The sequence below is a fragment of the Bos indicus genome, chromosome 3, assembly GCF_029378745.1.
Source record: "Bos indicus isolate NIAB-ARS_2022 breed Sahiwal x Tharparkar chromosome 3, NIAB-ARS_B.indTharparkar_mat_pri_1.0, whole genome shotgun sequence".
In the NCBI taxonomy this organism is placed as follows: Eukaryota; Metazoa; Chordata; class Mammalia; order Artiodactyla; family Bovidae; genus Bos; species Bos indicus.
In genome coordinates, this window is record NC_091762.1 from 6,901,643 (window position 1) to 6,918,408 (window position 16,766).

Below are 16,766 nucleotides of genomic sequence, written 5' to 3' on the forward strand. Positions count from 1 at the left end.
AGTGATATGAAACAAGGTTTTTCAACCTTTACAGTTTGAGCAAGATTAATTCTTGTTTATAGGGGGTTGTCCTGTGCATTGTAAGATGAGTAGGAATATTCCTGATCTCTATTCATTAGAGGCCAGTACTACCACTCCACCCTCTCAGTTATGGTAACAAAAAATGTCTAGGACACTGCCAAATATGTCCTGGAGAAGGGCGAAGCCATCTCCTACTATTATAAAGTGATAGGAGGATAAAGTCAAAAGTTAGATAATCAATAAAAAGCTGGAAGACTGTAGTCACAGAAATATTAATTTGGTTTTTCTTGTATTATCTCAAAGTTTCTCCAAAGTTTCATATTTTCCCAATGGAATAATTTCTTCACAGTACAAATGACACTTGAGACAAGAAGAAAAGTTTATTTTACTGTCCAATTGTTTTCTTAAAAAAATTTAATTTTTGATAAAATAAAACAAACTTTTAGTACCATAGAAACCTTTTGACATGTACAATGACATATTATTACTATGTACAAGTTCAAAACAAATGCTTCCAGCTCCAAGTAAAGTGATGTTGAACATCCTGACTATACTTATGTTGTAAGAAATTTCCAAGATGGCCAATGTTTTCCTTAGCTTGGAAAAAAAATACAATTGAAAAATATAAATAAGACCTTCAATCAGCTGTGAATCATAAAAACGCTTTCTGAAGTTCAGTCATCTGGATCTTATGACGTATGCAGTAGTTACAAGAGTTCAACAAGCAAAATGAAAGCCTGTGTATATTCAAACATGAGTATTCCAGGAGAGGTCCTGTGGGTTCACAGTCAGTCTATCAAAAATAAAAGCTATTCTTATTGTGGTGGAACTTATTTAGCATCTGGCTCATATACCATTCTTCACCAGCTCATGGACTCCATTCTCATCAATGATTAAAGGTGCATGAAATTCTTTATCTGCCACATAACTTTCTAGTCCCTAAAAGAAGGGTCAAAATAAAAACATAGTTAGAAAACTGATCAACACAGGTCACGCAGTGCTGGACTTAGAGGCTGTAATAATGACGTAAAGCATGAATGCTAAAAGCTGGACTGAGATACAAAAATTTAAAAGTCAATAAAAAATTCTATTTAGTTTACTTTTAAACCTGGGTTTAATGGCCTATTATGGAAGCATAAAACAAACAACAAAAAGAGGGAAAAATGTTCTGATTATAACATAATATTTAAAGTTAATAAGATGACAGTCATTCTTCCTATAATCATCACCCAACAGTTAACATTCTAAGCAAGGTGGCTATTTCTGATGCTAGAACTAAGCAAGCTGACAAGGATCTCCAGAAACAAAAACAAAAACAAAACCCTGTACATATTAAAAAGGACTGCTACATCCCCTAGTCTTAAAAGTGAAAGTACTAAGCGTATGAACAAAGTAGACCCACTGAAAAATATTTTTTTAAAAAATTATATTGCACTGAAAAAAGCCAGAAGATTTACCTAAAAAGCAAGGCTTATTTTTAAAAGACCACTGCATTTTGATGTACAGGTAAAATGAACTAAACATTGAACATTCTGTTCATGGCAACTAAGCCACTGATACAAAGCCATACCAGGAATTTTCCAAGAGGTTTCTCATTCTTAGGAGGAGTTCCTCAGGGGACGCCCACTAGAAAATGCTGTATCTTCTCCAAGGACAACTCTGTGCTGTGCTGTGCTTAGTTGCTCAGTCATGTCCAACTCTTTGGGACCCCAAGGACTGTAGCCCACCAGGCTCCTCTGTCCATGGCTTTCTCCACGCAAGAATACTGCAGTGGGTTGCCATGCCCTCCTCCAGGGGATCTTCCCAACCCAGGGATCAAACCCAGGTCTCCTGCATTGTAGGTGGATTATCAGCTGAGCTACCATGGAAGCCCAAGGACAACTCTACTTCAACATAAAACAGTATCACAATCCTACTTTTAAAAGAATAGGGAAAAGAACAAAGCAGACTTACTTCTCCAGCATAGGAGATAAGAGGAGAGATTTCACACTGGATTGGCACATCATTGGCATCCTTCAAGCTAAGAAAAAAATCAGACATGTTGAAGATTTTGCTTCCCATGTTGCTTGCCAGAGTGAAAATACAGATTATAACTTCCCTCTGAGAAGCCTGCAGGTAACAAAATTGTCCTAAACAATTAGAGTAGCTCCTACCCTCATGATCGCTAAATTTCTTGGGGAGTAAGTTAATACAGACTCATTGTAGTTCAAAGGGCACTACCTGGGATACATGCCAGTCATCACCAGTGGCTCGTCACAGTGCTTCACCAACCTTGATACACTTATCCCTTAATCACCAGTGGCTCGTCACAGTACTTCACCAACCTTGATACACTTATCCCTTAATGTACACACTATTTTTTATAATTTCCACATTTTAATTCCATAAAGAAAGGACTATTTCTTGAGCACACACTGCATTCCAAGCTCACAGCTAGATAATTTGAATCCTTTGAATTTCATTTTAATCCTTTTCACAACCTCACATGTTAGGTGCAAATGTTGACCAGCATTCTAAAGCTACCCTGTCCAATACAATGACCACTAGCCACATACTGTTATTTAAACTTGGATTAATTAAAATTTTAAAAATTAATTCAAAATTCAGTCTCTCATTCATAATAACCGCATTTCAAGTGCTCAGTAGCCATGAACAGCTAGTGACTACCAAACTGGAGAGCACAGATATAGAACATTTCCTTCACTGCGGAAAATTCTAATTGGACTAAAAGGTCAGTTAGATTATCTCCCAGTACAGCCCACATCTCCTAGATTAGCTGAGCTGACTTATTCAATGTTTCAGGGAGCTTCACTGTTACTTTTTACCAAAGTCCCTTCACTGCAACCCAGTGAAGGCAAAGCTGAAATCACCACTTGCTTCCTCTAGATCACACTCTAACATTTACATCCACTCGCAATACTGAGTTCCTAAATTACATAACACAAAAGTCAATTAAGAGTGCTTTTAGTATATTTAAAGTCACTAACCTCGAGATTTTTCACCATTTTGAGAATTTTACCAGTAAGATACAGAGCACACAAAAAATCTAGCCTTTTGCAGCCTCAAACCATTAGCTCCCCTTTGTTTCACCAAATATGTAAGTCTGAGGGTTTGGTGGGGTCAATAAAATCAGAGACCTTCTGAGGTCAGCCACACCCAATCTTTCTCCAAACAACCATTTAGTGAGCCTTCCAGGCACTCTATACCCTACTCCAACTCACTTGCCTGCTACTTCCCAGTCAAGCCAGGCTAGACACAGGCACTTTAGATTACTGCAAGTCATTCTCAACTATGGTCCCTTTAACTATCCAAATCATACCTACCCTCCAAGACTTAACTCGAGCCCCAACTTTCCTTTGACCACTGCCTTGTACAGTGATTGTTCTCATTCATTTATTTATAAAAACAAATAAATAAATTTATTAGATATGTGATAAGTCACATGCTCCTAGGGTAATTACTATTTATACCACACATTTAACACATAAACAACATCACGGTCTGATGATTTACTTACTTTAATGTATGTGCATCTTGACTCTCCCAGGAGGCTGTAAGAAATGACTAATTTCTCTTATGTACGCTCCTTCAGCCCCTGGGATTTCAGTACCTGAAGGTCTGTGTGCAGGCCTGCAAATGCTTGTTGACTGAATGAACAAATGAACTATGAGGGCAGACAGATGGGAGACTAATTCAAGTAAAAGATGAATTAAGAAATGGAGTATTTGTCTCCGCAGCCTGAGATGTAGATGTGTGTCAGATTTTATCAAAAGAGCTCAAGAGGTCTGGTCCAGACCCTCTGGGGACAGCTTGGAGTCACATAAAACCAGATGGGAAAATGAGGGCCCATTCCATTGATAAGATGTATATAGCCCAGTCCCACCTGAACCCCTAAAGGATTTGGTGTGCCAGTAATTAACTGAAGGTGTTTCTGAACCCAAGGAACACGTAAACAACTTGAATATAACTTCCCTTCCATATCACAGATATCCCCCACAAAACTAAGCAAGCTGGGTGCCAGAGAGCAGAAAAGACAGGAGCTACCATTACCAAATGTAAAATCTCAGGCAAATTAGTTGTCCCCTATTCTTTAGTCAAGCATCCTTTTGGTAGCTAACACTGCTGAGCAGGTGTAAGGTGATAAATAAAAATAATGTCATTTTGTCAAAATTTAGCATCCTGCCTTCCCTTCTTTCAGAATACTTCCAAGGTGCTTCTTCCCACTTTTATAAAAAAATACTTCCCTTTCATCTCTCATTTTTAAATAATCTTTTTCTATTCTCTGAGAGTATCCTTTAGTGCTAAGAATTTAGGAAGACCTATTCTTAAGTCCATGATCTCATTTGGGGCCAAACTTTGATTTCAGTTTAACTATTCAAGAAATGACTACAAATGAAGTAAATGAGGGTGAGGGAATGTGAAATAAAGAACTCAAACAAGAATTAAATAACGTTTAAAACACTTTGTATCTTAGCTGGGATCGCTCCCTGTTGTTTTCAGTTGTATCCTTAAGAAGCTATCTCACTTAACAGACTGAAAGCTGTGTTTCAATGAAAAGGAAATTCAGGATCAAAACTTTATTTTGTCAAATTGTAAAAGCAGCTTGCTTTTACATATTAAACATGATGGATGGGACAGAAAATGACAAAAGGCTCTCTGTCCCAGCTGCCATGGCACAAGGGGCAACAGTCACCTACAGCTGCCCTAAGAACTAGCCAGCTTTGAGTCTACTTCCTTATGTCCAGGGCCGCATCCCGGAAACACCTGCCACTCACAGGGACTTGTCTCTGCAGGGTCAGGATGAGTGGCACAGGCAGGAAAAAACATACCAACAAAACAGACATCCCTGCTACTCTATTTCTGAGATAAATGCCATCTCCAGATCCTTGGCTCTGTACACATGTCCTAAATTATCCTAAAAATTTTAAATTCAAACTAAACCAAATAACTTTCTAAGTGTAATAAGAATATCAAGCTGTCTCTTTGGCTATAAAGATAATGGCTTTTTCAAACTTTGTCAGTACCCAAATAAGAAAGGGTACATGCTACTGCTAGCTAAAAATTATCAACCGTTAAGACAGAAAGGTACTTTCTTTAGGAGCAGGATAATAACTGACTAAAATAAACACAGATACCAAAAATGGAGCGGTTACTATGAAACTAAATCAAAAGAACAGTTTTTCCACATTAAGAGCCATCCAATATGTCAGGAACAGTTAGCCTTTGTACTGAGAGCAGATATCTAATTCAGTAAGACACATCCATAGAATATCATTTTTATCCAGCTGATGCTTATGCTAAAAAGGGTACTTGGGCTCACATTTGTTCTTCCTGTCCTGTGACCTGCTCTAGATTTTATCTTTCACTTGTAAACTTGTCAGTACAGGCTCAAAAACCTATGGTGAGAGTCTTTAGAAAAGCATGCTCCCCTTTCCAGCATGCACTGAGATTCTGAGTTAGTGCCATCCAGACAGAGACCTGCCACCAAGTAAGCAATAACCCCACCACAGCTTCAACCCTTCACCCCCAGACCACCAAAAGGCAGAGAGCACTAAACTACAACGCCAGTTAGTATGGAGGGAAGCACAGCCCCACCACCATGCACTGCAGGCAGGCTGGTATATTTACTTGTGATTGACATCAGCTGTGATGGCCTCTGACTTTCCATGTGTAGCACTGCTATGTAGGAATAAATAAGCATTAATGGGAATGGAAACAAACCAAACAACAAAAATGAAGTGGAACTGCAAAATATACTTGACTGAAAGGCATGTATTCACGGTAAATGATGAACTTGGCAAAGGAGATCTGAGGGGGAAAAACAAACAAACAAAAAAACCCACAACAACAACAAAAAACGTCAATGGTCAAAGATGAAGCATGAGGACCATCTGACATGCCACAGAGCTAGCTTGTTGACAAGACAGAGCCTGGAAGTGGCCTTGGACTGAGACAGTCTACCACTGCTCCTTCTTAATAAAAAGTTAAACCCAGTAAGTTCCAATACCCAATGTTCAAACATTTAACAAGGCATTCTAGCACTTTGTGCATAGTCTTTTTATCCCTTAAGAATTATAAATTTTATGGCAAAACGTTTTTGACAAAAATATAGAAACATCAAATGATTTAGAAAGGGGGAATTCTAAGTATCAAGGGAGGTTTTATCATAAAATATAAGGCAGCTGAAAAGCACTTTATCTCATATTTGAATAGCTCCAAGGATCTTTTTTTTTAACTTCTAAAATCCTAAACATTTCAGCAGTTTGAGTATCAGTGACTGTAAGTAGCATGCACATCCCTTCCTGGCACCTCCCTCTGCAATCTGAAAGTGCCACAAGGAGAACTGAAGTGTGCGTATGTCTCAGAGGCAGCCTGTGGGTGCCAGGTCTTTTGGAGTGGGGGGTTCGTAGATAACACTTGAGGCCACAGATATATGGGCAGCAATAATCAATCCTCTTTCCCTGTGGCACAGTGGCTGCTGATGGTCTTTAATCCTGTGGCAGAGCAAAAGAACTACCTTCTGACCATTCTTTAGTAGGAGTCATTTCACTGACACGGTAGAGGGGCATCCAAAAAACAAAAGCTTTAGAAGGTTCCTCTTTCAGGGGAAGCAAAGCTACTGCTCTCTCTGTAAGGGGCCAAGCCTTCATTACTTCACATCATGAACTGCCACAACAATACTTAGCTCTTTTAAAAGTTCTAGGAATACATCTGAGATAGAGAAGAAAGAAGCCCAAGAGGACAAGTACAGGAGGCAGCCACACAAAGAAGCAAAGACATCAACCTACCGGGGAATTGCTGGGAGGCGAGAGCCATTTTCATCTATGAAGTGGCCCCCTGCATTGAGGACCCAGCAATGATGGAGGGACATCAAAGCATGCCTTGCAGTAGTAGGGTTGTCCTTCCCATTCTGACTGTCTGCATTCTTCAGCGGGGAAAACTCATCTTCCCGTAATACTTCATATACCACAAACTTCCTAGAGTGAAACCATACAAACACTGCTTTATTATGAAGTAAAACTGCATACACAGCTTCTGACTTTTCTCCACATAGCTAAGCCTTTGGTCTTCAATTACAGTCTCTCTTAATGCAATTTCAAATGAATGCTGAAAGAAATAATGTTCATCCTTGGATGAAATAAATTTGGAATTATCTTCTCCACACAAAATGAGAAATTATTTCCTTCCCCAACAATATATATATAACACAAATCTCAACTCAAGTTAATGTGATCTTTAATCAAGAGAACAGAGAGCAATTATAAGTTAAATACATTCTCACTGAAACATTTACTCATAGGCCAGTAAAGGCCTCCTAACCACAAAATGGGCCAATTCTCTATCTCAACCTTGTTTGTCTCTCAGCCAAAGTAAGAGACTTTAACAATTTTTCAGGACAGCCAGATAATACAATAATTGAAAAATTTTAAAAAGCACTCATGGGCAACTCAAACCATATTCTTGCATTGGTGGTTTCATACTAGAGAATAATAATGAAGCTAAACTATATACTCACAGTCAAAACACCATGCTGACACACCTGCTGTCAACTGTTTTCTGAAAACAGTGTCCTGCCTAGAAGAGCAAAAAGCAACATCTCAAGACATACTTAATCTTACTGATGCTATTCGAAACATACTTTGCAAACTGGAAGATATCAAAGACAAATTTTTCCATCTTTATTCCATTTGGTTTGTCTGGCTTAACTAACTGTCCCTGGGAATCCACAAATGGAATCTTCTTTTGAGCCACATGGTGCTGCAACTGAGGTTCATAAATACTGTGGAGGAAAAAAAAAAGACAATCACTTTCCAAATTTAAAATGCCAGAGAATCTGATAATCACACTCAGGAGCTAATGCATCAACAAGTACTAAGGCTTTCAAAGGGAAGGGCATTCATTAAATTTCAGTTCATATTTAAATATTAAATAAACAGATTTCCCTATTCATTTCTTTACAAAATCAAATGATGATCTCTACAATAAAAAAATACACATGCACACAGCTCATAACAACATCTCTCCCATAATTTCCATGTCTTATATAAAAATGTTCCGCTCTCAGCCCCAATTTTCCCAATTGGGATCCTGTCAAGTGTTAGATGAAAAGATGAGTATTTATAGTTACTACGGGTGAATTAGTAACACAGCTACAAAAAGCACAGCAGGAAATATTGTGGAACTGGAGCTGAAATTGTAAGGTAAAGCTTAGTAACTTTTTAAACAGTAGGCAGTCATCTTGAATGTCCAAAAAGCAATCAAGTAAAGAATGAGATATTGAGGATGTCCTTCATTTAAAAATCTGGTGGGCTAAAACAACTCTTTATCATTAGCTGACACCACTATGCTGATTTCCATGCTTGGTCTCAAGCTCTTTTTCCTTTACTTTCCAATCTACTAGTTCCTAAATGCTAGTCAGAGAACCAGTTAAATTAAATTGTGTGGGCAGCTTTTTAAAAAATACAGATGTCTACATAGACCTTCAGAAATTCTGATTCCGCAGAGATAGGGCAGATATGTGTGTTTTTTGAGGTTTCCAGTTGTGATAGAGAGAGGGGGTGCTGCCTTTCTTACTCATTACTTGACCAGAACTGAGTACAGCTAGAGGGAAGGAGAAGAACAGGCAGAAGTGCTTTGGACTCCAGTTAATGCACAGGGAGAACGGGCTGCTACAAGTTTGCACCTGATGAGATAGCTTACTAAAAACAACCGCAGTGTCAAGTAAACTTCTATCTGATAAAGGAAATCCTCAGGAAGGAAGATGAATTATGGATTTGAAGTTTCTTCCTACTTCTCAGGTGACTTAGCTTCTGATTAACAATAAATAAAGTTTTTAAAAGCCCCCATCTTGCCCATACTTGACAACATCTCTCAGAAATGGTACAGTGAAGAAATGGTTGGCAATGTTCCCAGCGTTGAACAGCAGTCGTCCATCTGAGCTTCGTTTCTGAGCTGTTGCCAGAGAAATCTCACTATATTCCACCACCTGGTATACACCATCCACTCTGCAAACCACTCCAACTGGTTCTGTAGGGTTTGTTTTCTCCACCACCTATCCACCAAAGGAAGAAAACCGTAGAGAAAGAAATCTGATCAGGTGCTACGCTGGAGATTTGTCATTTTCCAAGATCGTGTTTACGGTTCTGCTTACTTTATCTTTTAGGTATAAAATCAAGAGGAATCTTTAGATAATCATCTATGTATTTGATAGACTACTTTTCAAATAGAAAGAGGTAAATTATCTCCCTCCTACTTATCAACTAACTAAACTGCAGAGCAGAAATTCCATCACACACATAGGGCCCAGAAGAAATCACACTGGACTGTGAATAACTACATCCCCGCATCTAATATATTTTCACTATTGAATTGATCCTCAGTCATACTCAACTACTTTGAGAATAAATGAAACAAAATCTCTCTGAGATTCACAAGACAAAAGAAGTAGGGCATTTTGCCTCTCATTTTATATTGCACAAGTCATTATTTCTTTTGAAAACGGTGTTGCTTTCATTTTCATTCATGAATATAGCAAATTCCTTATTTTTCGGGCACTTGGCTAGATGGCAGCAGGGTTAGAGCAGGCAGGTCACAGGGTTCCCACTCCAACTTGAATCAGAAAGTCCACTCACATTTATGTCTTGCAGGCTTGGTTTTATTTGAAGTAAGAGATTCTATGCTTTTTAAAGTCTGAAAACCAGTGATTTGATAATCTAGCAAAGGCTCTAGGATGGTGAGGGAGCTGAGAGAAAAGTGTTTAGTCAAAATCAGAAGGAAAACATAAGAGTATTTAATTTTTTAAAAAAACCTCACAGGTGATTCTGATACCCGACCACTCTATTTACGTATCACTGACTTAAATTAAGTGTTTAGAATACAATTATAAAGGAACCCTATTTAATGCACTAATAGAGAACTCAAGCCTCAGACGAGATGAATATCCAGCAAAAGAATCAAACAATTAAAAGATTTGAAAATATTTGTTTTGCCTTGTTCTATTAACAATTCAGCATACTCCAGAGTATTTTGAAAAAACTGTCCCCAACTTGAAGTCTATCCAAAGTATACATGAAATTATGCCAACGAAATTAAAGCTTTTCTTCAGCAACTGATTTCATAAAATAAATACAGCCAGTCAGTCCCTTGCAGACAACTGGAGTCACTGTTGAGCGCTTCGTTTACACTGCAATTAGAGACACAGGCACTGAGTGCGGCCCAGTGAGGCTGGGCTACTGCACACGCAGGCCTGCGGTGCAGTTCCACTGTCTGCCACCCTGAAAGGAGCACGGCATTCAATGAAAAGGATCCTTCTACCACAGAGGTGGATAAAACTGAGAGAAACATACAGCAAAAGGATTTAAACCAATCATGGGCCTATTTCCAATTCCAGTCTATCAAGCCATCACCACCTCCCACTTCACATTCTATACAGTGGGTATCTCAGTAGACAGGGCATCTAGGACAGATTCCGCCTATCCACATTAAAACACACACACACACACACATATGAGGTTAGTTTTCCAATCACTTCTATATAACCCTACTCCTGACCAGCCATGGAAAATAAAGATAAGCATATTCATACTTTACTTTCCAAGTGTTAATCCGCCAGTGAAAGGTTTGCTTTTATAACAACATGAACCTCCAAATACTGTAAAAGTCTAGATTACAAAAGAAGGCATTTGTAAAGTACATGAAGTTGGAAGTCAGTTATATTCTACAGAAAAGATATGCAGCATAGAATTAAGAGGTCTCTTGACTTCCGACAAGTTAAATCCTGAAAAGCTGAGCTCAAAATAATAACTTTAACCTCAAAGTTACTATAAGTGTTTTACAAAATTATCTTTAACAATCATTCCTACTCTCTCCGCTATGGACCTTTGTAAACCACTCCACTAAGTCTTTTCTCAAGGCTCTCACTTCATTAAAAATACTTCATTCCCCAAGGCAGGAGACTATTAAATAAGAACTAAAAAGAATTCTCTGCAAAGAATTCTACTACCCTTTATGAATCACTCCCTAATTTAGGTGTTTTTTAAAGTATATTTTAACATCTATGATTTTTTAAATTAAAAGGGTGGGAGGACAGATTAAATAAATGGTTTCTAACATCTCAAATTTTTTAACATTACCAATCTCTTAATATCTCAGCTGCATCTGAATATTTATTTATTCATTCATTGAGAGACCACTAGATTATATGCTAGACACAGAACAGGCAGGAAGACTGAGAACGGATTTGTCCTAGAGGACCCACTGGCAGTAACGAGAGAATGGTTATATTTACATCCCTGTATGATTAGAATACTCAAAAAAGTTAGCAGACCAATTCAAAGGTTTTTGAGCTGCCAGCAAAAACATAATTAAAGAACTGCTTTATTAAAGTGATATAATACTAAAACTAAGAGTTGGGAAACATTTCTAATTCTGCCTCTGCTAATGTGATGATGGACCTAGAGCCTGGAACTTATTAAGTACTGGAACTCATTTCTAGATCAAAGGGGTTGACCAGATGATCTCTGAGGTCCCTCCCAGGTTCAGCATTCTCTAATCATTTAGAATTTAAATTGATTCTGAAGCTGAGTCGGAGAAGGAAATGGCAACCCACTCCAGTACTCTTGCCTGGAAAATTCCATGAACAGAGGAGACTGGCAGGCTACAGACCATGGGGTCACAAAGAGTCAGACATGACTGAGCGACTGAGCACGCACATGCTGAAGCTCAGAGCAGTAAAATTTTAAGCTTCTATCTTAGAAAGAAGAGTGACACCAAGTGGAACAAAGTCAGAAATACAGTTTTGTTTTGCTTTTCAAAGCTGAGTAGCTTTAAAAAGTTAACCTACTATTCCTGTTAGGGGAGGGGAGAGCGGTTCTGAAGGAACTGTGGGCTGCTGTCAGTCACAGCGGGCGCCCCTGGCAGGGCACAGCTGAGTCAGTTTCTGATCTTCCCCCTTCTGCTCTCCAAAGTGGAGAGCACCCTGAAACCACTCAGAGCTGAGCCCCACCCCAGACCAGGCAGGAGGACTGAAAGCCAAACCTAGAATCTTCCGAGGTGGAGCAAACCTCAGCGAGTACAATTCAACACACTATTACAGTTCAATAGCTGTTTACAGTAGGGCACAGATACTCATAGAGTACTGAAAGGGACAGACATCTTCAATCAGTGAACTAAACCCTTTATTTTGAGAGTTAGGAGAAGTCTTATTAGGTCTCTCAGTTTAATCTCTCAAAACTAATACTGGTAAATTTAAGACTTTAGCTTCTATGACTTTGCATTAGATTTGTAGATTAATTTTGAAATGGCATCTTTATAACAGAAAATCTCCAAACAAAGATACATCTCTTATGGCAGCACTTCTTTTTTTCTGTTTTATTTTTTTTATTGAAGGATAATTGCTTTACAGAATTTTGCTATTTTCTGTCAAACCTCAACATGAATCAGCCATAGGTATACATATACCCCTCCCTTATGAACCTCCCTCCCATCTCTTGCCCCATCCCACCCCTCTAGATTGATACAGAGCCCTGTCTGACTTTCCTGAGCCATACAGCAAATTCCCGTTGGCCATCTATTTTACATATGGTAATGTAAGTTTCTGTGTTACACTTTCCATACGTCTCACCCTCTCCTCCCCTCTCCCCATGTCCATAAGTCTATTCTCTATGTCTGTTTCTCCACCGCTGCCCTGTAAGTAAATTCTTCAGAACCATTTTTCTAAATTCCGTATATATGCGTTAGAATACAATATTTATCTTTCTTTTTCTGACCTACTTCACTCTGCATAATAAGTTCTAGGTTCATCCACCTCACTAGAATTGACTCAAAGGTGTTCCTTTTTATGGCTGAGTAATACTCCACTGTGTATATGTACCACAATTTATTTATCCATTCATCTGTTGATGGACATCTAGGTTGCTTCCATGCTCTAGCTATTGTAAATGGTGCTTCAATGAACAATGGGATGCATGTGTCATTTTCAATTTGGTTTCCTCAGGGTATCTGCCTAGGAATGGGATCGCTGGGTCATATGGTGGTTTTTATTCATAGTTTTTAAAGAAATCTCCATACCGTCTTCCATAGTAGCTGTATCAATTTACATTCCCACCAACAGGGCAGCACTTCTTTTTAAATTCATATATTTAAAGTTTATATGTAACTTAATTTGCTTTTGTCAGAAACCTATACATGACTTTTGCTTTTGGCAGAAAGGTTCCCCCTTCATGTCGATTATAAAATTATTCCAACAATACTGTAAATCAACTAACTGCAGTAAATAAATAAATAAAATTATTTTTAACTTTCTTCTATGTTTTTTCACTTTGTAATCCACTTGAAATCGATTTTGCTATGAGCTCTGAGGGAGACATCTTAGTTTTTTTTTTTTTTTTTTGACATCTTAGTTTTAAGCCAGTTTCCCATTAATCTCCCTCCAACGATTTGAAATGCCACCTTTGTATACAGTACATTCTTAAATATATGTGAGTTCGTTTCTGATTATCTGTTCCATTATTCTGTCATTCTATTCTTGTTTCAGCACTACACTCCTAGTTACTTTTTATTTACAACCCATTTTAATAGCTGATAGATTGTTAATGCTCTTCCTTCCTAATTATCATTTTTTCAACATTTTCCTGGTCGTCTTTACATGTTTCTTCTAAACTTTACAATAATTTTTTCAAATATCCATGGTATAGTCTCATTGGGACTTTGATCAGGATTGTGTTATACTTTAATTCAGTGAGACCTGATACCTTTACAGATTTCCAGGAAAGTAATATTTACATTAGCATTTTAAAATCTTCCAAAAGTATTATTAAGGCCCTTCATGTCACAAAGTCAAGTCTCTTATATTATCATCTATGCAACTAAGAAAAAAATGCTAAAAATTACTATGGCAAGGACAGTCTTGTTATATGGCATTACAAACCTCCCTCTATTTCAGTATCAGTATGTTTGTGGTCACTCAAGCAGTTATTTAATGTCTGTAACTTCCCTTCCCCCAGCCTGCATATTTCCATCTTTATGCACAAGACTATCATGAGTTACCTTGTCAAGTGCCTTGCTGAAGTCTTCATGTGCTATTTCTACCATATTTCTTTTACTTACTACTCCATTAACTTTGCCATAGGAAGAAACTTGATATTAATGAATCCAACAACTTGATATTATTAAGTCCATCCCAGACCCAGTGATGACCACTCACTTTTCCAGGTACTTACAAATCATCCTCACACATTGTAAACTCTTACTTGTGATAAACTAAGTATACACCATTATTTATAGAATCAAATGCTGCAAATTAAAGAAAAAGTAGGTATGGGACAATTCAGCTACTGTAGAAGATGAATGGTTCTAAAATATCCACATCACCCTAAAAAGTCTAGCTTGACTCCTGGAACATATATACTGACAAGAGAAAGACCACATAAAGCCTCATTATAGTTGAGAAAGGCATTACCTTTGCTCCACAGTCTGCTCCTTTCTGAATGCAAAATCCAATAAACCGTGGGTCTGCCACTTTTACTAATATGTTGTCAACACAATAGACATGAATGCTCCAAATGCCTCTTTGTTCCATATCCTCCACAATATTCTGGGCTGCAAGAGCCCGATAAAGACCACCATTCCCATCTCGGGGGAAAAAAAAAAAAATTGCCTGTTAGTAGCAAATCAAAACTCATTATGAAGGTAAGTCAAATATAGTTCAGTGTTTCTAAACAGGGCAGAAGATGTCTAAAAACCAGTTTTACATAACAAGGCCAACAAAAACTGAGTATCCATAAGTAAGGATTCAGAGGTCAAACAGTTATACTATGTGATTTCAAAGATAATTTGCCGTAAGTATACAGAGAATAACATTATTAATATAAGACTAGGCAATCCTTAAGAACATACTTTTAACTCAGTCCTTTTAACAATCTGGCCCATAATACACAGTGAAACATAAAATTCTTTATCAGGCAATGGTTATTTTATAATATTTCAAGTTTTATTTGCCTGATTCAAATTAGCTCTGTATTTACATCCCCAACACTGCCAATTTCATCCACCTCAATAATAAAAATATATGACCATCTATACCAAATGATTTGTTAAGAAAGCAAATTAATATGAAGGTCTATGGTGAATTAAATTAAATACAGGTCAAAGCCTCTTCTTTCTCCATCTATTTTTAGTGCTGTTTTAATATACTTCTTCCATAACAACCTCAGTTACAGCCTAAATGTTGACAAAAAAATTGGACAACTTCACAAAACTAAGCTAAAAATAGTAAACTCTTCCATTAATTAAAAAGAATTAAGTAGAGGTTAAAAAAAAGAGAGAGAGATGAAATAAAAGCCTACATCTGCACATTATCACTGTAAATACTATTTTTTATTTCCTTTCACCCTTTTCTCCAAGAAGTGAGTCACACAGATGAGAATCTGTGAGTTCTGTATTTTCCATTCTCTTACTTAACCTACTACAACTATTTCACTTCATCATTTGATATCTACAAATGATTGTTTTAATACTGTTTAAGAATGAATGCTACAGATAAACAATAATCTAGCCTCATTTTTTAAACAGCAGATGGCTTCCAATTTTTCACTATGATAAGTAATGAGGCTATGAACAATACTGTACACAAAATACTGAGTAAAGAGAATAAATACTCTGAATGACGCTCAAATTGCTGTCAAGAGCACAGGAAGTATAAAAGCATATTCATTTCACCCATGGGCATTTCCATTTTTTAAAATCACTGACAAATTTAATTACATTAAGCAAAATATTAATTTTTGACATCAAAATCACCATAGTGAAAAAAATCAAAACTTAATGAGCTACACTATGTAAATCAACCATACTCCAAAAACAAAAAAAGTTAATGAACTGTGTTAAGTCTATTTCTATTCACCATTAAGTAAGCACAGTTACAAACCTGGAGCCATAGAAACCTTATTCTTCTCTTCCAAAATAATTTTCCCATCAAAACTCATAGCAGGCAGCATTCCCTGCTGGAAAAAGATTACATTCTCTTTCTTTAAACCAAAGTACTTGTGCTTTGTGAAGAATTCCTTTGTAGATTCCATTGTTCTGCCACTGGTCATTATATACCTTGCAAGAGAAAAGCAGATCTTCTAAGCAATAATGCTATGTGAATTAGGGCAAAATAAAGTTTATTTCCTAAGATAAAGAAAATTTTTGAGAGCACTGTTTATTGCTTTCACTTCCTTCATCCCTTTCCTGAATAAGGCAGCATTGGTTGCTACCCAACAGGAATTTCCTCTAGCAACTTCATTAATCCTTATGTATAAAATAAATCTGTGGCCTCTCCTTGGGGGCTGGCCCGCTCCCATGTCTCCGGAGTATACTATCTGCTGCCTGTTTTAATAAAGTTCTGCTGCTTGAGCTGTAAAATAACTCTGTAACACAATATTAAAACACACTTCCTGTAACAGAGAACCTGCAACAGAGGCTCAAGAAAACATTTCAGAACTGTGAAAAGTATAGTCTAAGTCAACATCTCTCCTATTCTAATAAAAGGGATAAAGGCATAAATGCAATACATTCTAATTACCTCTTACGGTTCTTTTTACTAAAATTTTGAAATGACATCTGGGCTCTGCTCACCCTTTATTTACAATCATAAAAGTATAAGTATACACTCTGTTGTCACAAAAATCCAACCCATGCCAATGTAGTAAAAGAGAAAAAAATTCTATCTAAAATTGTAATTATCGACTACAATAGCTTTTGCC

At 37.3% G+C, this 16,766-nt stretch overlaps 1 protein-coding gene across 6 annotated transcripts in view; it reads right to left on the reverse strand.

Moving 5' to 3' along the window:
• Positions 1-381: 381 nt before the first annotated feature.
• The window catches only part of UAP1 (UDP-N-acetylglucosamine pyrophosphorylase 1), a 32,344-nt gene continuing 15,959 nt past the window's right edge, over positions 382-16,766 (reverse strand). For 2 of the 6 annotated variants that reach the window (XM_070782734.1, XM_019986937.2), the window contains 7 exons: positions 15,947-16,122; positions 14,480-14,652; positions 8,880-9,073; positions 7,661-7,801; positions 6,810-6,998; positions 1,975-2,041; positions 382-960 (listed from right to left, as the gene is read on the reverse strand). In XM_070782734.1, the coding sequence (XP_070638835.1) occupies positions 868-960; positions 1,975-2,041; positions 6,810-6,998; positions 7,661-7,801; positions 8,880-9,073; positions 14,480-14,652; positions 15,947-16,122 (1,033 nt within the window). In that variant the 3' untranslated portion in view covers positions 382-867. Of the gene's footprint in view, positions 961-1,974; positions 2,042-3,538; positions 3,686-5,649; positions 5,701-6,809; positions 6,999-7,660; positions 7,802-8,879; positions 9,074-14,479; positions 14,653-15,946; positions 16,123-16,766 lie in introns of all 6 variants that reach the window. The other 4 variants (XR_011564913.1, XR_011564910.1, XM_019986929.2 and 1 more) reach the window with 4 other exon arrangements.